Here is a 22,967-nt window from a genome sequence, read left to right on the forward strand (position 1 = left end):
GCTTGGGGATTCTGTATTGATTTGTAGGAACATTCAAGAAGATATGTCCCACCCATGTGTTCTGTCTTGTGTAACAAATATACAGAATTTTTGGGTGCTTTCATGTCGCCATCAGTGATGGCATAGTTACTTTGAAAAAGTAACTTGAATCTTATTACAATACATACCTCACTATAGCTGAATTACTAATTTCCAGGAATGGATGGATGAAGGAAAAAGGTAGAACTTTTACTAGTGTTTCAATAGTAAAGTGTTTTTAAAAATTAAAAACACTTTAAGGTTCCAAGATTTGCAGACTTGAAATCAAACTAATAAATCATGTGAAAATAAAATTGCCCCTACAAAGTTTATAACTACAAAGTTTAACATTGTCTTCAATGTTAAACGACGTCAGTCATCAATGGTTATCTTTCTGTCTGATGTTTAACATTCGGTGTTATCGTGGTCATTTAATGCCATCAGGGATGTTTAACTGATGTTTAACAGGAATGAAGATCACTTTATCTCGTCATCTTCATCTTTTAAGTGGTCCCTGATTTTTTATTTCATCAAAGATAATGCTTAACATTATCCTTAATGTTTAACATTAATGCCAATGTTTATCAGATGTCAAATTTCACCTGCAAGTTTCCTTTTGCGTTAAACATTGGAGAAAAAGTAAAACATTCCAGATACAGTAAACACAGCGATAATGACAATTTAACCTTAAACATCAAGCACAATGTGAAGCACTGGAGATAAAATAAAAAATTGAGGACAATGTTAAACTTCCTGGACAACTTTAAACATTGGAGATAACATTGTCAACGACGTTTAATATTGTCTCTTTCTGTCATCTCAAAGGAATCTTCATTCTGAATCTGGAGATTCAGAATGAATCTTCAGATTCATTCTGAATCTGAAGGATTCTCAAGGATGGTTCTCCTCCTCCGGTTCCCTAAACCGATAGTTCCCCTCCGGTTCCCTGAACCGACATTCAAAGACAAACTTCTGGTTTTATGCATTTTTATTTTAAGTGGTTGTGAGAACATCCCTGTAAAGAAATCAAAATGGTCATGTAATTCCCAGGAATGGAAGAGAACCAAGATGGATGAATTAAGGGAACTAGGATGGATGGAGAGAGCTAACCATGATGGAAGGAGGGAACCAGGTTGGATGGTTGGATGGATGGATAATTTACATTTCTCGATCAGCTAAAAGCCTCTTTAAGTTTTTGCTTGTTTTCTTTGCTTGTTTTCTAATAAATGTCTGTATTTTTTATTAGTTTTTATTTTTTGCTTTTGTTTGCCCTTTTTGCTGAAGAAGCAAAAGGCAAATTTTTAAAGTATTTTCCATATCCCTACAAGCAAATACAACAAACTACAAGCTGCTGCACCTGGAGTCAAACACAGCACATTTTTCTTTCGTTTTTATTTCTTGTCATAAAGTTTGGCTCAGACAAACGGCAAAACATGCTATCCCATGTGTTCTGTTCTGAGAAACTGCAAGCTAAATTTTAGAAAGTAAATTCTCTCTAACCCTTAAATAACTTGATGAGGATATTTACTCCGTCTATTGCATCTGCAGAGTCAGATTTATGTTTGAGCTCATTGTATTTCTCTCTGCTGGGCTTTAGGGAGGGTTCAGAGGCGCCAGGAGGCAGCATGCAGATAAGGACAGAGCTCTCCCTAAGCTTTAAGTTTTAGTTTCAGTCAACATTTTGTCTGAAGAGTTACGATCCTGCTCACCAGAGCAAGGCTGACGATAACTGAGTTACTGTGAGGTGCAGAGGTAGTGACTCCTTTTGTCCAGTGTCTGCTTTCTGTTTTGGAAGAATCAACAAGGGGCTAGTTGAGTGCTTTGAAGCCAATGTTTATGATTAGTTAACTTTTTTCAGCATCTTTATTTTTCTGTTATTATTGACCTGATGCCCTGTTTGCAAGTTTTCTAAAATAAACAAACAGATACTAAACTAAATTAAAGAACACTGAAGCTTAACAGAAAAAACACATTCAAATTATAGGAATATCAACACATCAGTTTACTTTCCCTCCATGTACGTCGCATTGGGAAAATTAAGAAAGTCAAGATCAAAGTTTGAGGAGTTGTAGGTTTAATTTCCTGAGATCAGTCTTTCAGTGCTGCTGCAAAATGTTCAGATAATTCAAACTGATATCCACTATAAAAAATGGTGGTAACTCTAATAAGTCTAGTTTGTCATTACACTGGTTAGAATGAATATTCGCAGTTTCCTATTACTAAATGAGTCAGTTATTAAAATAACCTTTATTTCTTTATGTGAAGTTGTCTAGTTTCTAATACATTAAATGTTGTCAAATCAAGTTTGAAAGACATTAAAATATAGATTTTACTTTTATTAGTGAAACGTTTTGAAAATTCTAACCTTTAATTTTAATACATTTATTCCAAAGGAAAACAATCCCACTGTAAGAAATTCCTGATGAGTTTGAAATGAGCTTAGTTACAGCAGTATTTGCAATTTTCTTTTTAATGACAATAACCTTTATAAAAAAAAAATTTTTAATATCTCTAAACGTTCATTATGTCTTGCCAATTTAATATGAAGCAGATAACTTGTGAAAAAACAGCCAAGCCCCTCTGTATCCTTCCAGTCAAAAACAACCAGTCAGAGCCAGGAGGAAGGTCTTAGCACTGCCAATCACACTTGTGTATGTGATGCTCAATGTGCTAATGCTGAAGAAACAAACTACAGGAAATCTGTTTATCCATGTTCACTCTAGGCTCTATCGTGGTGAAAGAGCTATAGCGTAGCAGAGATAAAGGTGATTGACAGCGCTAAGACCTGCCTCCTGGCTTTAATTGGTTGATTGGTTGAGTGATGTATTTCTGCAGACGACCACAGAAAGAAGGCCAACCAGTTGAATTTGTTCAGATGTCAAGACATAGTGAAAGTTTGAGAAAATATGTTACAAAACTTTTTTCTTTTACAAAAGTTACCTAATGCAGCTTTAATGGCCAAATAGTGTTGTAAAGAAGATCGGCAGTATTACTACCAACCATTTGTCCACCTATGTTTTATTTTTTTAATATTTACTTCTACACATGGAATGTTTCCCCCCTAAATAAACTTAACGATTAGGTATTCCTACATTTTTACAAATTGCCTGAAGTGACTTGTTCACTTGACGGTAAAGGTTCCCCTCTCCAAGCTGGACTGGTTCACCAGCACATCGTCCTCTGCCTTCATGGAGTTCAGCAGGTACTTGACTCCGGCTTTCACACCGGTCTTCACTCCTGCCCCCACAGCGTACCCCGCCACCCCAACAGTCCCACCGGTGGCCACCATCAGGGCATCTGTGCCCAGGTCCACAGCGCTGAGGATGGCTCTCTCCTTGGCCGTTGCCGAGCAATTGATGGAGGCGTAGTAGACCGCTGTGCCGAGGCTGTAGAGGGTGCTGACTGCGGGGATCCACTCCACCACGTTGTACACGCGCTCCTCGTCCTTGTTGATGCAGCCCCTCTGAGGGCTGCGCTTCATCCGCTGACCTGAGGATTGAAAAAGCTCTTCTTGTGGGCTACACTGGCGGATCCAGCACTCAGACTCCAGGGACGCGGATGGAAAGATGCGGCTACCTTTCTTTAACACGGCTTGGTACATTCCAGGCATGAGAGGCCCACCGCTGGTCACACCGGCACACAGGACTCCGAGTCTTTCACAGCTTCTGACAGCGTCCTCCACTCGGCCTGCAGTCCCTCTTACAGCGTTTCCCAGTAGCATGGTCCCATTCACTCGGCTCCAACCATCACAATGACCTTCCTGTGATGCAAGGTCACCATCTTTCTCTAAAGCCAGCTGCTGAATGTTGAACATCACTCCATCTATATGCTGACTTGCTTCTTCTCCCTCAGAAAGCAGTGATGCTGAAGTCGATGCTGATGTAGACCTGCTCATCTTCCTCTCTATAAGAGCCACCAAATCCATCAGCAGCTCTTCAGTGTCAGCCTTCCCCAGCAGGTCGAACAGCTTCAGAACCAGGAGCTGAGCCTCCTGTGGGCAGCCTGACGCCACCAAGACAGGAACCAACGAGAGTCCCAGCAGCTCCTGAGGGAACACAGAGGATAACGGATCATCCACCGCGCTGGCATGCAGCAGCTCAGCACAGCTGACGTTTCCTCGAATCTGGAGGTGATCTCCAATCTGACCCTGAAGCTTCGCTGAAATAGTTGATCGGATCTTTTCCACGTTTTGAGAACGAGTCGACGTAGGTTCAGATTTGTGTGGCTGTGGACTGGAAGCGGGGAGAACCCGAATGTCCTGTTTCTGCTCGGCATCTTCACTGGCTGGAGTTGTGTGAAGCAGGTTGCCCGTTTCGGGTGGAGGAAGCGGGACTCTGCACAGGCTCGGTTCGGTCAGCAGGAGCTGGATCAGAATCAGCCACTTCACCTTGGAGAACATCCTCCCTCTCTTCACAGGGATCTTCCTCAAAGCCACTAATATAAAAGCAAGACAATACAATCAAAATACATAGCAAGCTGTCAGTGGATAAAGTTGCAGAGATTGTTGTTAAAGAAACAAGTTATAATTCCCTAAATAATCATCTTAAATGATTCTTAATCAAGTTTATCTTGTAGACTCTTGCAGTAAAGTGGTTATACCTGGCAGGACTCAGTGGACCCCTGCTGGTTCTGGACAAATGGTGGATGTACCTTTGTGTTTTGTTATGGTTAGTATTTTTGCTCCAGTTTCTCCCTGGTCTAGTTGCTCTGTGTGTTTATTCATTCCATGTCAATTAGGCGAACTCAGTTTACGCTCGCCACCTTTTTCTGTGTTGATGTTCACATTATAACTTTAGTTCACTTGCAGTCAGACCTCTGTGAACGGCATGCAGTCCTGCACACAACAAGAAGAATGCTGTGTTCACCAAAGTAAAATAAAGAATAATTATGTTTTTATGTTTATTCATTTTGATGTGCAATCAGACCCAACTAGCTCCATTAACACATTTGCAAATACTGTTGTGGCAAAAACTGCTTAAATACTTCACCACAGTGTGATGAAATATTTAATTCATTAGTTCTCTGTCACAATTTCTGTTTTTCTGATCTCTTTGTGACTTTGTAAACTGAGTTTATCTTATTTTTTTATTTATTTTTGCTAGGTTTTTTAATCATTATTTTTAACTTATAATTCTGTCATCTGCCTGCCGCCTGCTTGTATTTGTGGCCACAGCAACTATGTTCTGACTGTTCAGACAGTCAGAACATCATGAACAAAGATGTTTTTTTAATGGTGCCCAGTAAATCAGATCAGTAAAAACAAAAATACAGAAAATTAAAATGCAAAAGCAGCCACAGGGCAATAAACGAAAACATTAAATGTGTGGTTCTTATTTCATCTCGCTCACAACTTGCATCATTCATCCTGTTCCTGACAGCTATGAAGTGAAGTTTTCACTTAATTTTAGATTTAAGATTTTTTGGATCTTATCCCACCTACCTTAACAATTTCCACGTCTTGCAGTCTGCAGGGTGTCAGATGGCTTCAGGACGTGGGAGTATGTTTCTTCCCGTTTTCTCAGCAGCCTTTTTTCTGCCTCCAATGAGAATGCTTCTCTAACACGGCGTCTCAGATCCCTCCCTCTCTACCATCCGTCTTTCAGCTGCCTTTTCCATTTGGCCTCATTGCTCAACAGGGACTGCAGGGCTTGAATATTGATTCACATGGGGAAAGTCCATGTGGTCTAAAGCAGTTTTGTTTGTGTGTCCTGTTATCCGCTCATCCCCCACAGTCCTTCTGCTCGCTCTCACGCAACCGCTCGGTTTTGTTTTTGACCCACATAGTTGAAAGAAAATGCCCCCCGCCCCACTCCTCACACCGTGAGCGAATTTCTCTCTTTCACTGCCAACAAGAGGAGTAAAGAAAGTGAGCTTGTTTTGAAAGTAAAACCAGGATTTCTTCACACACTGCCGTTTATTTGGATCTATTTTCTGCCATCATTCGATTTGATCGTTTGGGGTCTGCTATTGCCATTCTTTGTATAAATATTGAGCCCTTTAGAAATTTTAGAAAAATCTACTTAGTCATTAATCAATTTTATTATATTTTATTATCTGGTAAACAATTTTACAAAACCATTGGTACCACAATTTCAAACAATTCATATAAACGTAATCTAGCAAAACAGTTTCTGTAATTTATACTTTTTCAGGTTGACTAGTTTCTAGGCAGTCATGACAAGTAATCCATGCATTTCTGTTTCTTTTTGGCTTAATAATGAGGCCTGGATGAGGATTAATATTAATTTCACCACCAGGCAAAGCAAGCAGGATGGAAAAACTACTGACATGTTCAATGAAAGAGCATAATTTAGGGTCACCAAATCCCCAGTCTGTATGTTTCAAAAAGAGTTTGCTGTCCTTTCATCACCAAAGCAAACATGCTATGTTTTCTCTGCTGGGATTTTAACTGGAACAGAGTGCTCTGGTCAGATGAGACTGAGCTTAAATGGAACATAAGCTTCAGGTCGATCTGGCCATGGAAAGGCCTCACAGGCCCAATGTTTAGAATGCAGCAAGATTTTAAATAAAAATTTAGTAAATTAAAAACATTCAAAGGGAGCCTCCATCTAGATCAGATTCCTGAACCGGAGCAAGTGATTTTCTTTTGAGGCAGAGCGGCAGCTCCACTCTGAGGTCCCTTCAGATGATATGATTACTTGACTTGTCCATCTTGCATTGCAGCTGCTTGTATGATCACATTCAGTTATCCTTCATGGCCATAGATGTGGGTGAAAATGTAGACAAACCAACTCTTAAACTCACACTTAAGCACAGTTTGTTCAACATAACAGACAAGAGCTGCAGCTGTATTTCTCAATCCATCCATTTATATCTCACTTTAGTCACATTTGGGCCTGAAATTACAGATCAGTCCTGAAATATGGATGTAGTGCTGGACCCTGACCTGAACATTCAGAGCCACATAAAGACAGTTGCAAAGTTGGCCTTCTATCAGAACATTTCTCAGATTAGAGAATTGATCGAGAGCAATTCATCCATGCGTTTATCTTTAGTCGCATTGATTACTGCAACAGTGTTTTTACAGGTCTGTCCAACAAATCAATCCTCCAGCTGCAGCTGACTCAAAACACTGCTGCTCGCGTTCTGACAAAAACCACGAAGATAGAGCACATCGCTCCAGTTCCAGCTCAGAGAACAGACTTTAAAACGCTGAGATTAGTTTATAAACCACTGATCGACTTAGCACCATAATATATTAAAGATCTGCTGCTGTTGTATCAACCTTCTAGACCTTCAGGTCTTCCACAGAACCAGAAACAAACATGGAGAAGCAGCGCTCAGCTTCAATTCTCCTGTACTCTGGAAAAAAACTTCCAGAAAACTGCAAAACTGCTGAAACACTGAGTTCTTTTAAATCAAGACTAAAACCATTTTAGCCTTTGATTCATAATAATTTTAACATTGGTCAATATATGACTATACAATATTGGTATTTATTTCTTTGATAATTTTGTTGTTAATATGTAATGCTTATTGTTGTTTCATAAATTGCATAAATCTCTCTAGTTTCAAAAAAAAAAAAAAACAGATGCAGCTTCTGGGTTCAAGTTTGATTTCACATGAATCAGAGCTGCTCCTGTGCATTTAGGTCTCTATTTATTTTACGTATCTTTGCCTGTTTACTCTGTTTATTTGCTTTGTTGTAATTTTGTTATTTATTTATTTGTTTCTGGTTTAGAAGCTATTTCGATTATCAACACTAGGGGGCGATGTGTCTCCAAAAAAGACTTGAAAGGTGTCTCAAGTCACATCGCCCCCTAGTGTGTCTCCAAAACACACTATAAAGTCACATCTCAAGATGTGTCTCAAGTCTCATCTCGATTTCTGTGGAATCCTTGTCTGATTATTGATTAGAAGCAATCTAATCAACAATCAGAAACAATCTGTTTCTAATCAGGAGCCAGTTATCACTATGAAAATAGAAAATGTCACAAATGGGAGCAAGGCATGAAAACACATTTAAAAGAGAGTACCTTAAAGGTAATGTTGCATTTAAAGGCGGCTTGGATGACTTTACATGTAGATTACTCACCTTACTTGAGTAGAATTAACAATTTAGTGAGACTTAAGTAAAGAATACAAGCCTAATTTAAGCAAGAATAGGTGTTGCAATTTAGAGTGTGCTTTCCACAGAAAATAAATGAGTGAATTTATGGTCATTTTAATTCCATGTTATTGTAAAAGTTATCATCACCAGTTTTTCAAGCTTAAACTTTCATGCCAGTCACCAAGGATCGATCTCTAGATTACTTTCATCATCAGAAATCAAACCAAATTGATTCCTGATGAATTGATGCAGCAATTTATGCTTATTTGTGATTCAGAATGATTCAAAACAGATGAACCACTGGTAGGGAGGATTGAACAAAGTTTTCATTTTTTGTTCACAGAAAGCCAGTCAAAGTGCCTCCACTTGTCCTTTCATTAGGACAGAGAGCGTGGGAGTTATTTGGACTCTTACGCACCAGTCAATGAGAGCGTAGACTGAAGAGCGACCATCCGCCTGCAGGGCGTACGGTCAGCTGCAGTCAACCACATTACAAGCTCCATTTCCTGTAACCAACACCCCCTATTATTTAATCACTGAATATACTTTACAGTTGTAATGAAGGAAAAAATCCTGACTGTAGTTTAAATAGCTGTTCTACATAATGTCATACTGCACTGTGGCTTTTCTCTGATCCATAAATGGTCAAAATAATAAACATTGGGAAAGGTATATACATACAGCCTCTCTGTTATTTGGATAAATGTTCCTTCACAAGTTGTACATTGAATAAATCTTTTTCAGAAATTATCAGGGTTCTGGGGTGATTCTGGTATGAAATTGAACCATTATTGTAAGCAAAACTGATAGAAGACATTTAGGTTGGATGTTTGTTTTTTTTTGTCAAGAATAACCTTTGAATTTCAGATGGAGCTGAGGTCAGAGTAAATCCACAAGCATCATGTCTTCCTGCTTTAACTTCTGTTTTTTGGATCATTGATCTGCTGAAACATCGATTTGTGTCATAATTTCAACTGTCAACCACTGACTTGAGAAAAAGTTGAAGAACTCTGAGGGGATTCTAGTCAGCATGACACTGCCATCACCATGCTTAAAAGTTGATACAACTTGAAACCCTCATTTTGACTCATATAACCGAGTCTTTATCTTGAATAACCCTAAAACTTTCTCTTGAAGGTATTTGGTTTGTCCGTGTGGACAAATACAAACTTAAATTCAGCTTGACACTATTTGGTGAGATTACTGAAATTCAGGCCAAGTTGGACTTTGAAATCTGTCAGAATTGGTTTTGAAATACAAAAAGCAGGTTGACGTATCAAAGCAAACATTCAAAGTGCTTTTCTCAGATGGAGGAGTGAAATAAAACATATTTGAAAACCATATTTTTTTTTATTTCTCTCTCATAATAATTTTGAAATATTTCAGCTAAGTACTGGGTAAGTTTAGACAAATACATTTCATGCTCTGGGTTGTTAGACCAGAAATATTTTAAAAGGCAAGCGTGAACATGTTGCTTCCAACCACTAAATAAGCTGTTGAAACAACATTTGGTGAATTTACGGCCTCTTTTAAGCAATAAATTTCTGTAAACCTCAAGCTGTTGGTTAAGCAAATCACAAAACAACTAAAATTATTTCTCATGAAAATGTGAAACAGTTGAATATTTATCAAACAAATAACTTGAAAGACGAATGATCCAATAACACAATGTTGTGATCTTTGCCTGACCTGCAGATGTTGGTACAGTGGCAGCTCTGTTTGGGTGGGTCCCTGTTTTCATATTAACTTAATAGACATCCTCATGAGGTCGCCAGTAATGGGTTCACAGAGATGATCGATAATAATCAGTGTATAATTTCAACGCACTTCATATAATTCAAATAAGTACTAATGACTGACACACATCTTGAAAGATAATAACACTCGATCAAAATGTCGCACAAAGCAAGTTATTTAATTAAACATGTCTGATGACAGAGATGCGCTACATTTCTTTGGGAGGGGGTGGAGTGTTAATTGGATTACTTATGATCTCAGGAGAACTATATTAACTGAGATCCTGAGCCCAAAGAGTCGCTTAGCTTGAACTCAAGAGAAGCAAAGCTGATCGGTTTATGTGGGAGAACTCCAACAAGGTAAACATTATTTTCTTTTATTCGATTTTATTACAACACATTTTCTAAATGTCATAAAATGGAGAGAGAAAAAACCTGTAGCTCTTTTGGTTTATTGCTGCAATGAGTCACACAACCAGTCTAATATGTTTATACTAATATAACAAGTTCTTGTACATATTAGAATAGTTTGGTATTTTAATTGTGATCTTGTTAAAGTCTCAAACAAAAAGCATATGCTCTTGTCATTCTTGTGGTAGCCATTCACAGCAAAGATAACAAATAATGAATGATTGAAAGCTGAATAATTTCTCATACTCTAAAGATGCATTTTGTAATTTAAAATAGATTTTTAAATTAGTTTGTTTTTGAAGAATCAACCATAGGGTTTTGTTGCGTTTCAGATATTAGAGAAAATCTTTAACAATAATTTATGTGGAAAAACTAAGATATAAATCGATCAATTAATTACATGCCCAGCTCAACCATAAGAATTGTTACAAAGCCAGATTGCTTATTGCTTAGAAATTAAATATCCAAGTAGCCACTTTACTTGTTTTTGCTTTCAGACAAACAATTGACGTCCTCATCCATAAAATATTAATTCAACAACTTTAATGTTTTCCATTTTGTTACTTACGGAGCCCCCGAGGGGACATGGGGATTTTTTTTTTCTTTTGCGTCCCCTCGCAAAACTTTTGCGTCCCTATGTCCCTTCGGGGGCTCCGTAGTTACTCCTGGGAAAAACTGAATCAGATTTTTTTTTTTTTTTGGGCCTAAATTCTTGAATCTAGAACCTAGAACAGAACCATTAAAAATGTAGGAAATGGGTTAGCATTAGCATTAGCTCCATGGAGAACAAACACAATCTAAGTAAAGATAGTTAACACAATAGACAGATGCATATATAAATGCGTTAATATTTTTGAGCAACCCTAATAACAGATAATATATTTGTCCTCTGGATAAAATTCTAACTTTAGCGTTTCTGCTATTAATTCTGAAAATAATCTAGAACACTCAAAATATGTGTTATGCTAACATTTCTGCTGTGGTAACGTTAGCTTGTTGGCTAAAATGCCAACAATAAATGGGGGAGGGGGTTTTCCTGCCCGCTAATATTAGCTATAGCGCTAACAGTCCGTCGAACTGAACAAAAATATCCGGCAGTGCTGAAATCTGACGTGGTTGTTCCTCCCTACATCCAGTGGGTGGCGCAGGTCACTACAATCGATAGTAGCCACCCAGGCACACCCGCTAGAAGGAAACAAACGCCCCCAGTACAACACTTTCATTCTATTGGCTGAGAGGTTGCTAGGCGACTGTGCCGTTTTTTTGTTTTTTTTTATTTTAGAAGTGGACAATTGCTTTATATTTTTTATTTACATTTTAAACACATTTTAAAATGTAAATGTAAATTTAATAATATTCTTATTCTTGATTGGCACATATAAATATTTTAAATTTATATTTTGATTTAAAATACAAGAAATGATGATAAATCCCTTGATGGTTTGCTACCATTTAAAATTTCATGATTGATTTTCAGAGAAATGGAGGCAAATCTCACTTCCCTGGTTGTGATGGTCTTTCTTATATTTCCTGTGTCGTGTTTGAGTACAGCAGACACATATGAGCCACCCAGAGAGGTAAATGGACTATTTCCTTCCTAGGCTATTCCCTCAAAATGTTTTACTGCACTCAGCACTTTTCCTCTTTGCTCTCAGACAAGTGAAAACAAACTACTCAAGAGATTTTATCCCACTGACTACGACGCCTTTGTGGGTCTTTTGGGAAAGAGACATGCTGCTTCAGCATTGAGTAAGCATTTCTTATATTATTCAATAATCTCAAAACATTTCCGTTTTCTTGTAAGGCAGTGCTTTTTAGTTGGGGTTTAAAAAATAAATTACATTTTCTGTCTTGCACAGATGATGCCGATCACATCCTTGCTGACCTGCTAAAACAAAAAACTGGTGAGTGTCTCTGCAACGACTAGTCATTTATTCGGGACCAACTTTCTTGTTTTGGTCTGCTCAACAAACCTACAGCTTTCTATATAAATTTGATAGTAAATGTTTTTCTGATATTGATAATGGCACATATATTTTTAATAATTTATCAGCCAAAACGTTTTTTCTCATCATTAAATCAAGAAGTTACAGATCTGAATTAAAATGTTGAGCTTGTGTTATCAGATTTATTGGTAAGGGGTGGAAAAGACAAATTAAAAACAGCAGTTTTCATGCTAACGAGCTTCAGATTTTAGATAAAAATTTGAAATGAGTTTTGAACCTCAACGAGTTACTACACATTTTATATTTGTAAGATTGTGTAAAACTAGTACGCAGACTCCAGTCATTTTTTTTTTTTTTAGGCTTTTTATGAAACCACTGGGGAGGAAAACAACCTTTGGACTGTCAGCTTGTTATGTTGATTCTTGTCAGATCTCCCTTTCGGTTGAGTTATTTCTTCTGCCCAGTTAAAAACATATTTGACATTTCTGTGCCGTTGTTCATCCTGCTCAAAACTTTTTCACATCTCAACCACAAAACCTCACTGCATTTTAAAGGATGCAACACAAAAGAGATATTTTGACATATTTCACTTTGCAAACGTTCCAATTGAGGATGATTGACAGCACTAAGACCCTCCTCCTGGTTGTGATTGGTTGTTTTTGACTGGGAGTGGTGCATTTCTTCAGATAATTCAGGGAAATGATGGAAAACAACAGCTTTAACAAATATGTCAAAAATATTTTATAAAAGTTATGTACTGCCGCTTTAGCAGCTAGAATCCCAAAAAGAGACTTTATGCATAAAGTGTGACACTTAGCAACCTTCCCAACACCGCATTCAAGCAAAGACAATTGAGATTTAGAATGTTGTGCAGATGTAATCTGCTTTCAACTTCTCAACAACTTTAACCCTGAGTTTTCTGCTGTGCTCTTTGATCTCTGAGGCATTCACAGAACGAAACCAAAACCAATGGATTCCTGCTTATACTAATTAGGTGACTTGTCAAGGCACTTGATTGCACATAATGTTCTTAATGGGTGTCAAAGGTTCAAAGAGTATTACACATTTGTCAGTAACTCTACATAATGTTGAGCCTAACTTGTTAACTGGTGATTTAATCTTTGTGTGCAGCAGGAGCAGGTTGTGGATCAGTGCGAACATTTCTGCAGAAGACGGGGTTTCAATTCTCCAGTTGTGCAAAGCAAAGGTGAGAAATAGATTTCAATCTACCCGAAAGACAAATAAATGTGATGTTAGACTTTTTGGCTATTGAACCATATTTGTTCTTTCATAGAAGACAACGCTCTCAGTGATGCAGATGGCAAACATCCGTGTGTGACCAGCTGTCATAAAACCTACAATTTATCAAAGCTCTTCTATTCAACAAAGTCATCCATTGTTAGGAGCCACATAGGGATAAACACGCTGGTTAAGCCAAAGAATTCACAACTGTGACATCTGTTGCAAAAATGTATAACGAAACAGTACAGTAAAATATTTATTTATAGTGATTAAAGTACCTTTCACAAAAAAAAAAAAAAAATCATATTTTCTGTGCTCTCACAAATCTGCACACTTCAATTCCAACAACTAACACAAATACATGTCAAGTGTCGACACAGCACTGTACATTTTTTTCCCTGTGAGAAAAACCCTAATGTTGACAAGATTGTCAAGGAACTGGTGTCTCACTCTTTTTAAGAAAAAATTCAATGCAGCAGATATCAAACACGAGCCGAAGCAACTTCTTTCAAAGAGGCTTTGACGTAAAAAAATCCCAATTTGACTGACACCGAGACATGTGAAATCTTACAACCATCTCCTGTTAAAAAAACGGATAAAAATAGAACTGCGCTTCTCACACACAAATAATTAGTTGTAACACAGAGTCTGAAAAGCTTCCATGTAAACAAATTTAAAGTGGTTGAAATCAAAATCAAAAGTGCAGTGTGTTTTGTTTTTCAGCCACTTCTTGGCCATCATTTTTCACAAACATAAAATTTTCAGTTTATCAGAAAAAGTAGAAACTTTTACACATTGTCATCTAAAAAAAAAAAAAAAAAAAAAAAAAAATTTAAATTTAAAAAAAGGGTTTTTTCCAGTCAAACTAAAGCAAACAGAAGCAAAACACACAATGAAAGGCTTGGAACAAAATTATCCTTCATCGTCCTTTTTTCCCCATTTTAACGTCACAGTGCAAAGTCGCGTGTGCAGCTCATGGCTCATACATTCTCAGTTCGCAAGGCACATTCTTTAAGCGTCAGCTTGGGGAGAAGGACGCAGGAACTTGCCAAATGTGTGTGTGTGTGTGTATGACAAGTGGCAGTTTCAGGAAGCGCAGACAAATATCCTGCAACTGTTTGCTTTCAGCAAACCACCCATATTTTCAAAGGGAACGAGAAATTATTCAATCAACTACTTCCTCGACCATCCAGCAAGGAAACACGGCTGTATGAGTGAAACTGTTGGATGAAATGAATGAAGAAAACTACTACCTTCACTGGGGAATCTTTTCTCCAGTGCAAAAATCTTTGGTTGGATTATATAGATCTGAAATATTATAGTAAACATATCTAATGTATGTATACAGGCTCATATACACAGGATTGGGAATATTGTAGATTTGATTAAATGGAATAAAGTAAAATAATTCAAGTCTAAATCTGTGTTTATGTTCCCTTTACAGTGGTGTGAAAAAGTTGTTACTTTTTGTATTTTCTAACATATTTCAGATCATGAAATAAGTTTAAATAGCTGACTGTCTCAACGTGAGAAGATAATTGAATCAATCAACTAAAATATTTAACTAAAGTTGTCCAGGACATTTTAAATGATGGAAGCATGACTTTTGCCCTGCCAGAAATATTCTGGTGCAAGATGTCCAGCCATCAGAATATAACCTAAAGCTCAAGCAAATATTTGAACGGCTCAATAAGTAATAATAATAAAAAAAAATTATATTTAAGATTGGTTTTATTAAAAGTTTTGACTTGAATTTGATTGAGACGTAGCTTCACTTTAGAGCAGGGCTGTCCTACTTTAAAATCAAGTAAAGTAGTCCATGTTATTTAACACTACGGAGTAGACAAATATTTCAAATCTTTTAGGCTCGGTTGAACAGAATTATTCTCAGATATAAAAACAAGATTTGTCTTAAGTTCTTTAAAAAAGTTTGACATATTTAGCTACGCTTAATAAACTAAATAAAAAAGTGATCTGGGTACAAAGAACGCACTTTATGTGTATTACTGCCAAAAACTCTCTTGGTCTGCAATGTAAGGATTTGGTGTTCTTCTCTTTTTAAATTGTTGGCAAAAAAGGCCATTTTTAAAGTTTCTGAACCTTCATTAGGAAGCTTTTATACATCAATTTTAAAAAAAGCAAATGAATAGTTTATGACAGCCATGGGCATCTGGGTAGGCTTGAACATTAAAAACATTATAAATAAATATTTCAGACCAGAATAGCTTGGGCATTTCCTCAGGAGGACTTTAAACTGTAGGAACATGGACAGCTTTAGAAGTCATAAAACTTTACTATTCCATGGCTGAAACCAGCCCGGCCTGTTCCAGACAGACAAGACTTTCTTTATGAAGCATAACAACCAAAATGTGACTAGGTTAATAAGGAGTCCCACATGGAATGTTATGCTTCGTGTCCAGCTGAAAAAGACTGAAAAACAGTTTGAGAGGTAGCTCATGCGAAAAACCCAAAAAAACGAACACGAACGTGACTGGAAGTTTAAACTGATGAGAAAGTTTTACGGCTCAGAACATGAAACCAGGGCATTCTTGACAGAACCAGGTCCTCCCTTGCAGTTCGCTGTGAGGAATGAAGTCAGACAACGTCTGCGGGTGTGCAGGACAACCAAATGACAGTTTTCTTGTTGTGAATGCAGACTTAAAACATAAAACATTAAAACAAATTAAATGAACATTTTTGTTAAAATGTTGGATCAGGATCACCCTCTCAAAAATTCATATAGACAAACACAGGCGTCCAAGAACACAGTTGTAAAACCACTTCAGAAAATAAAAGGGTAAAAGTCTCAGCCCGTGGAACAGTCTTGCAGTCACAGCTGACATTAAAAGCAGTCGCTGAGCTCCAGGATCCTCAGGGAATGCGCTTGTATGTGGAAGAAGCTTAGGATCAAAGGGGAGCCAATTTCCTGCTTGTGAAGAACTACAATCCCAGACTATCACAATGCATGGGTAACACGAAAAACACCCATCTTCTCCTACTTAAAATCCGTGTTATTATCAAACTGGCGCTTCAGCAGGATCTTTAGCAGCCACAGGTGCAGGACCTGCTTCCTGCGCTGAATCATCTCCAGCCCCGGACTCCTTGACCCCAGACGCCCGCTCTTTTAGTCTTTCAGGAAAATCCAAGGCATTTGGAAGTTCAGCTCTGTAAGCCTTTGGGGTCGGCGGCTGGTAGCGGTATCTGTAGCCAAAGGCACGCAGGTGATAGGCGTAGTACTCCAACATGTACATGCTGGTGGCGTCTACATAATGAAAAGACACCGACACATCTGAACAGCAGTTTGGACCCTACGACAAAAAAAGAGAAAGTATGCAAGTTAACCACCAAGTCAGAACCCTCCAAATTTTCCATGTTTTTGTCATGTACGATAGACCAACCCAAGTTGTACATGACTGGAAAGTAGGGCTGCACCATTGGCAGTTTTCTGGTCGATTGCTGATTACTGATCTTTTAAAAAGCCTAAGGTACCGATGCCGATTTTAACCGATACCAGTTTTTCGTCTGAAATGTTGCTTAATATATCAAGAAAGTTGCTGAATTGGAAACAATAGCGTGACTAACTGTAAATATCTCGACATGACCTAATGAGGTTTGTCTGTCAAACGTCTCTCACAGGAGAAAGGAAAAGCACTGTGGTTGATTTTTAGACCTTTGCCGAGGTTGAAAACATTGGTGGATTAGATCAGCTTCACATGTAAAAACAAGCCGATCACCAATCTCCCAAATTAAGGATTAACTAAAGTAGACCAGACAAGTAATAGTAGAATTCTCGTCAAATTAAATTAAAGAGCGACAAACAGGGAGCCATTAGAAGTTTCATAAGTCATGTAAAGGACACATAAGCCCCTTTTGCACTGCACCACTGGAACCGGGTTGACCTGGGCCGGCCGATCATTTCAACATTACCACTTCTAGTCCAGTACCACCCCGCTCCCTGGAACCCCAAGAGTTATGGTTCCAATCGGGCAGGCCAGACCAGGTCAGTTTGAAATTAGCTTTTGATTGGTTCATTGGCTGCGGGGGCGGGACAAAGATCAGATTTCTGGATCAGAGGAGCTCTAGACTTTCTCGATGGCCGTCATGTTAATATGACAACATTCAGATGAGATGGGTTTTTTCCGTTAAATGTAAAGCTGAGGTAAATGTTTCCACAGAAAAAATGGGAGGGAAGACCCAAGAAGAAAACTGTTCTGCAGTTGCTGGGGAAATCACCTGGGTAGCTTTAGCAATAATTCTATTTACGCAACTTTTCCAGCTCAATCCTAAAAGACCAGGGCCATAGTACCAATAGGACCGGGTCGAACGGAGTTGGGCTGGCCCAGGTCGAACCCTGCAGTGCAAAAAGGGCGATAGAGGACACAGCAAAGATGTGGATCAACAATGACTTTTTGGGTCTACATGCCACATATTGTGATTCAGTTGGACGACATCTCTGTCTTTGTTTCAACAAAGACAAGGATGCTGATCAGTGGATGTGACGTTTGATAGCGCTAAATACACAGCAAAAAGTAGTCAAACACGTTCAAACTGAAAAACACCGACAACTCTGTAAGCCTTTGGGCTTACAGAGACGTTCACCTTCCAGCAGCAGGACAATAAACGAAGTGGCAGTTATGGAGAGAAAATAGTCTCAAAATACCTGATTTTCTCTCCGTACAGAGTGACTAGGGAATCGTTTAGTTGCATCTTTTATTTCTGAAGACACTTGAGTTGGTTTTTAAAAGAATAATTGGCAGAAATATGTTTGGAACTACAAAGTGGGAAACCATTGAAATTTACAGCAAAAGGATGATTCTATTAAGTAGTCAGGAGGGGTGGATAAATGCAAATTATAATTATTCATGATAAAATAAAGAACGATTTTATTCTACTTCACAACATTATGCTTATGTGTTGTGTCATCACATAAAATTCCAATAAACTCATGAAAGTTTGAGATTGTAATGTGATAAAATATGAAGCAGTGAGTACAAATACTCTTACAATACAATGGAGGCTGTGTGAAGAAATTTTCCACAGCCTGTATTCTCCCTACAGTGTATGCCTCTACACACTGCCTTGGTCTGGAGAAGCAGACACATTGCCATGGCAATTTCTGACAGGAAAACGGTTCAAAAGTTGCCACGGCAAAAAGACAAATGAGTAAAGTGCACATAAGCTGAAAAACACCCAGCGCTTTTGCTTTGTGGTTGTGATTATAACTGTATGTGGTTCTTCCAAGGCAGGATTGTGAAAACCACAACCTAATGTAGATACTGACTTCATCCCTTTATCCCATAAGCATGCCTTATAACACCTTAGATCAACGCTGGGATTTAACAGCACTTGCCTCTGAGATGGGGTAGTAGCAGTAGCTCCAGTACCAGAAGCTCTTAGGGAACTTGGCAGTGAGGTGTTGCTCGGGGACGAAGGGGTGGAACGTCTCCCTTTGCACAGTGTCTCGGGAGTCTCCTGCCAGCACCCCAACCTTCTCCATACACTGCCCCATCGCCAGGTCCTCTACAGATGAAGTGTGTGTGCACACTTTGTTTTTAAAACCTTCTACGAATCTCCGCAGGGCTTCTCTGCTCAGTACGTATCCCGCGCCGCCGCTCATGTACCCCTGCTTGGTGTAGGGCTTGAATCTTCGGCCGAAGTAAATCGGCTCGTCCGGCGTGTGGTTGGCGAGGATCCATCGCAGATTGTCCACTATGACGTAGGTGTCGTCATCTGCCTTGAGGAACCAGTCTGCCTCATTGGCGTGATGCTCATAGGCGTAATGGAAGGCCCTGATCGTTTTCCAGTACAGCTGATCGCGCCCCTCCTTTGTGCCAAGTCCCACCGTGGGGAAGTCGGGGTCATCCACAGAGCTCATGAAAACAACTATGTTGCAATGGCGGCTCCATGTGTACTTGACATGCCGGGCCTTTGTCTCCAAGTTGTTGGGACCAGTCATCACCCAGCAAAGGATTCGCACCTTGTTGTACAATTCATCAGCCATGCGGCTATCCTCACCTGGCAGGGAGACAAAACACATTAAGCTACTTTTATGTGTGAAGTCTATTTCCACTTGGGAACAAATCAACAGAGTTCTGGATTTCATCAAGACATACACTTGAGATACACCATGCCATTATGTTGCTGGGTTGATGACCAGCAACATGAGCATTAACCCAGCAATTTGTTTGAGTCTTTATAAATAACTTTATGATTCTTGTCCGTCATCATTTTAAATTGTTTTATTTGACTTATTTTTTCTTTAAAATCAAAGTATTTTTTTAATTTGAAACTGTCAAATCTGACATTTGCCTTAATTTTTTAAAAATTGTTAATGTTTTATTCCAAAAATAATTACACCGACATTCTTTACCAAATTTTTCTAATGAAAGTTTTACTAATAATGCCTCTGACGTACATACATGTACAGTAGAAATTATTTTGCCTTGCTAGCCTTCAGTGTTATTAATACAGGTATATGTTGCTCTGAAAATGTTCAGTGAACATTTCTGATGACATACTGGGGAGGTTTTCTGAATGTTCAAAGCCAACTGAGAAACCACTGCACAGAAGAGGATCATGGTGTGGCAAACCTTTTGCCAAACTCAATTAAAATTATGCTTTTCAATAAAAATAATGCTTACAGTGTCACCAAAATCAAGGTGTAGCCTCTGTTTCTCAACCCACAGCTCACAGACGACTTCGTGACAAAGGTTCACAAGACAGAAGTTTTGTTGTAAAACCAGACAGAACTAAAAACTTGTCTGTTAAGCCAAAGACAAAAACTGGATCAGACCTTTAGTCTAAAGATCTTAGGTGATCCCTGCATGTTGACAGTAATAGATGGGGATAAGATTAATGGACAGAATGGAAATGAACAGCTTTGTTAACAGTTGCTAAACTGGTTTGTCGAGAAACTTTGAAAGCCGTTGTCTAAAACAAAATGTGTTGGGATATGCCGACATTCAAATTGTCAATTCTTCATAATTTTTTTTTTCCCCCCATGTTTCTGACATCATTGGAAAGCTTAAAGTATAAACTTTTAGAATCTGTAAATAACTCAAAACACCCCCAAGTTGACTAGCTCATATTTTGATATATTTGTGGCCAGTAACCTATGTAGAAATATTGAAGCAAGATCTAAAGATATCAGCCAGGGCAGACACTGGGCTTTCAAATGGACAATAACCCTAAACGTACAGCCTTAGTGGTTACAAAGTGTCTTAAGGACAACAAAGTCAATATCTTGGTGTGGCCATCATAGAGTCCATATCTCAGTCCTATGGAGACGTTGTGGGAAGATGTGAAACCTGAGGTGGTCTATAATAATCAAAGCATCAACAGCACACATTTTCACAAAATTTTTGCTGTGGTCTATTGTGTTATTGGGATCAGGTGTGTTCCTTATGTTCTCACCACTCAAATCCTTCATTAAATAAAATTAAATAAAGCCTTTACCACAACTGCTTCAGATAGCTATTCATTCAGCTTATTTGGTAAATGACATGTCATAGTAGTTTATGATGTTCACACCTTCCATAAAGATTTGAAAGAAACATTCTGGCAGCTAAGCTTATTTTATGGCAGCCATTTTGATTTCGATGAGCAGGCGTGTTATCAAGCTTTCTTCTGCATATCTGCACATTGTTTTGTACAGGTGGATAACCCGAGACTCATCTAAATGGAATGCTGTCCTCCTAATAAGCCTGCTCTTTTGCTCAAATATATCAGAATATCGGTCGAAAAAGAAAACTGCTTGATGTACATAATGCACCATGGCAAAACTAAAATCTAAAATCTTCTATCATACGGTTTCTATAGTTTAGTCCTCTTTGTAAAAGCTTGCTAGACTTGCTCCTCGGGTCTACATAAAGCAGAGTGGTAGAAAAGGGTGATTTCCCTTACAGTAAGTGCCTAAAAACTTTTAAATATAGCTGTTTTAAAATCAAATTAACTACACATAATAATTTTCATCATCAATGTTTGATCATATTTTAAAAGCAGGAGTAATTTAAGATTTTTCACTGTCACTTAAAGCCTGGCAGGGAGACAAAACACATTAATGTACTTTTATGAGTGAAGTCTATTTCACACATAATTCCAGCAACATAATTGTGTTATCCATTTTATTTATATTTGTATGTAACCTTTTTTTTTATCCAAGGCTATATGGTAAGAACCTACACACCTACTATTCTCCCGACTCAGAATAAGCAGGAAGTAGATTAATGCAAAACTCAGCGACTAATGGAGTCCTTCATATTACACCCAGTGTCTTAAAGGGTTATGTAAAGATTTCACAGCATATTAAAAGGAGATCCTTACACCAATACCCAAGAAACTGAAGAAATAACTGCTCACTAATAAGATTACTTTAACATCTGAAATGCTAAGGTAGGTAACATCCAAGTATAAAAAATGTATTTCCTTTAATTTTATGTAGTCAATCATTAAGATGTGTTCAAGTTAATCCCTCTCATTAAAGCTCAATTCATCTGAAATCTTACTTCTGTAAAATAAAAGTTTCTCCTTTATTGCTCCTGGAAAACGAACATACCTCTATGGTGAGGGTGATCCAAGTTGAACAGAGCAGACCTATCTTTCTTCCATATCCCCTGGTCTTCGTCCAACTGTTGCACCTGGACATTAAGTTTCCTATAGCCTTCGGCCTGCTCCGACCTCTCAAACCAAACCTGCCGCAGGAACACGTATAATGTGAAGGTCCCCACCACAAAACCCGCATAAAAAGAGAATCTGGAGCCCAGGGCCTTCATGCTGGACCAGGTGACCTGCAGTTAATCACTGTGGCAGCGGCTCAACCTAAAGGACGGGAGAACTGGAGTGAGTCCAATGCTATTGTCGGGGAGTTATTGATGCATCTGTGGCTGTACGTGTGTCCCTCCCTGTGCTTGAGGTGTGGTTAACTCACCAGCAGCAACGGCGGAAGATAAAACATCGCACCTGAAATATCCAGCGGACTACTTCCTCTCAGCGACCATAGCGCTTCGGCTCGGGGGAAGCGAAAGCCGAGGGGAGACGTGACGTTTTCCACTACGAACGATAACAGTTAGCCATAACACAAAGCCAAGCTGAGTTCTCACCCAGCGACCAAAGAGCGACCAAACCCCAGAACCGTTCACTGAGTAAACTCCCAAGTGAAGAGAAAACAAACAATGGCACTCGTGTCCGGTTAACCATTTACTCCAGCTCTGTGTTGGAACCGTTAGCGAAAGCTAACTAGCTAGTCAGTTATCCAACCGACGGTGCTAGCGTCAACTTCGCTGTTAAGTTATTTAGCAGTCGCGTCGCGGCTGCGCGGCTGAAGGAAACCCCACAGACGAAGGAGGGAGGCTGATGTTTCACTTTCACTGAAACAAAAATCCCTAAGAAAACCCGGAGACAAGAAGTTTAAAGGAGCTCTACGTCGATGGAGGGTTAAGGTCTAACTTGTGTGACTAACTGCTGTCTTCCGTCCAGTAAAAACCGTTACTTCCGGTCATATTAGTCAGAGGGCAGGGTCGGACTTTAACCCTTGTAAACACGACT

At 38.7% G+C, this 22,967-nt stretch overlaps 2 protein-coding genes across 3 annotated transcripts; both read right to left on the bottom strand.

Moving 5' to 3' along the window:
* Window positions 1-2,339: 2,339 nt before the first annotated feature.
* On the bottom strand, window positions 2,340-5,671 carry apof (apolipoprotein F). The gene is made up of 2 exons (XM_055026820.1): window positions 5,459-5,671; window positions 2,340-4,452 (listed from the first exon to the last, which is right to left on the bottom strand). Exon 2 carries the CDS (start codon window positions 4,415-4,417, stop codon window positions 3,140-3,142), a length of 1,278 nt encoding a protein of 425 aa, XP_054882795.1. The 5' UTR covers window positions 4,418-4,452; window positions 5,459-5,671; the 3' UTR covers window positions 2,340-3,139.
* A 7,996-nt stretch (window positions 5,672-13,667) lies between these two features.
* c1galt1lb (core 1 synthase, glycoprotein-N-acetylgalactosamine 3-beta-galactosyltransferase 1, like b) lies at window positions 13,668-22,882 on the bottom strand. Of its 2 annotated transcripts, XM_055026833.1 has the most exons (4): window positions 22,351-22,882; window positions 21,979-22,241; window positions 18,775-19,439; window positions 13,668-16,732 (listed from the first exon to the last, which is right to left on the bottom strand). In XM_055026833.1, exons 2-4 carry the CDS (start codon window positions 22,193-22,195, stop codon window positions 16,442-16,444), a joined length of 1,173 nt encoding a protein of 390 aa, XP_054882808.1. In that variant the 5' UTR covers window positions 22,196-22,241; window positions 22,351-22,882; the 3' UTR covers window positions 13,668-16,441. The 2 variants fall into 2 exon arrangements, with proteins under 2 accessions (XP_054882808.1, XP_054882815.1); XM_055026840.1 differs by lacking the exon at window positions 22,351-22,882 and having other exon boundaries at window positions 21,979-22,344.
* Window positions 22,883-22,967: the final 85 nt, after the last annotated feature.

This window comes from Poeciliopsis prolifica, unplaced genomic scaffold, assembly GCF_027474105.1.
Source record: "Poeciliopsis prolifica strain line A6 unplaced genomic scaffold, Auburn_PproV2 SCAFFOLD003, whole genome shotgun sequence".
Classification (NCBI taxonomy): Eukaryota; Metazoa; Chordata; class Actinopteri; order Cyprinodontiformes; family Poeciliidae; genus Poeciliopsis; species Poeciliopsis prolifica.

Excerpts from the sequence above, each read along its gene's own strand:
- apof (XM_055026820.1), bottom strand. The coding sequence starts at position 4,417 with ATGTTCTCCAAGGTGAAGTGGCTGATTCTGATCCAGCTCCTGCTGACC.
- c1galt1lb (XM_055026833.1), bottom strand. The coding sequence starts at position 22,195 with ATGAAGGCCCTGGGCTCCAGATTCTCTTTTTATGCGGGTTTTGTGGTG. Across the intron at positions 19,440-21,978 it reads GGATCACCCTCACCATAGAG|GTGAGGATAGCCGCATGGCT; the intron begins GTATGTTCGTTT and ends TCTCCCTGCCAG. Across the intron at positions 16,733-18,774 it reads GCTACTACCCCATCTCAGAG|GGTCCAAACTGCTGTTCAGA; the intron begins GCAAGTGCTGTT and ends TTTTTGTCGTAG.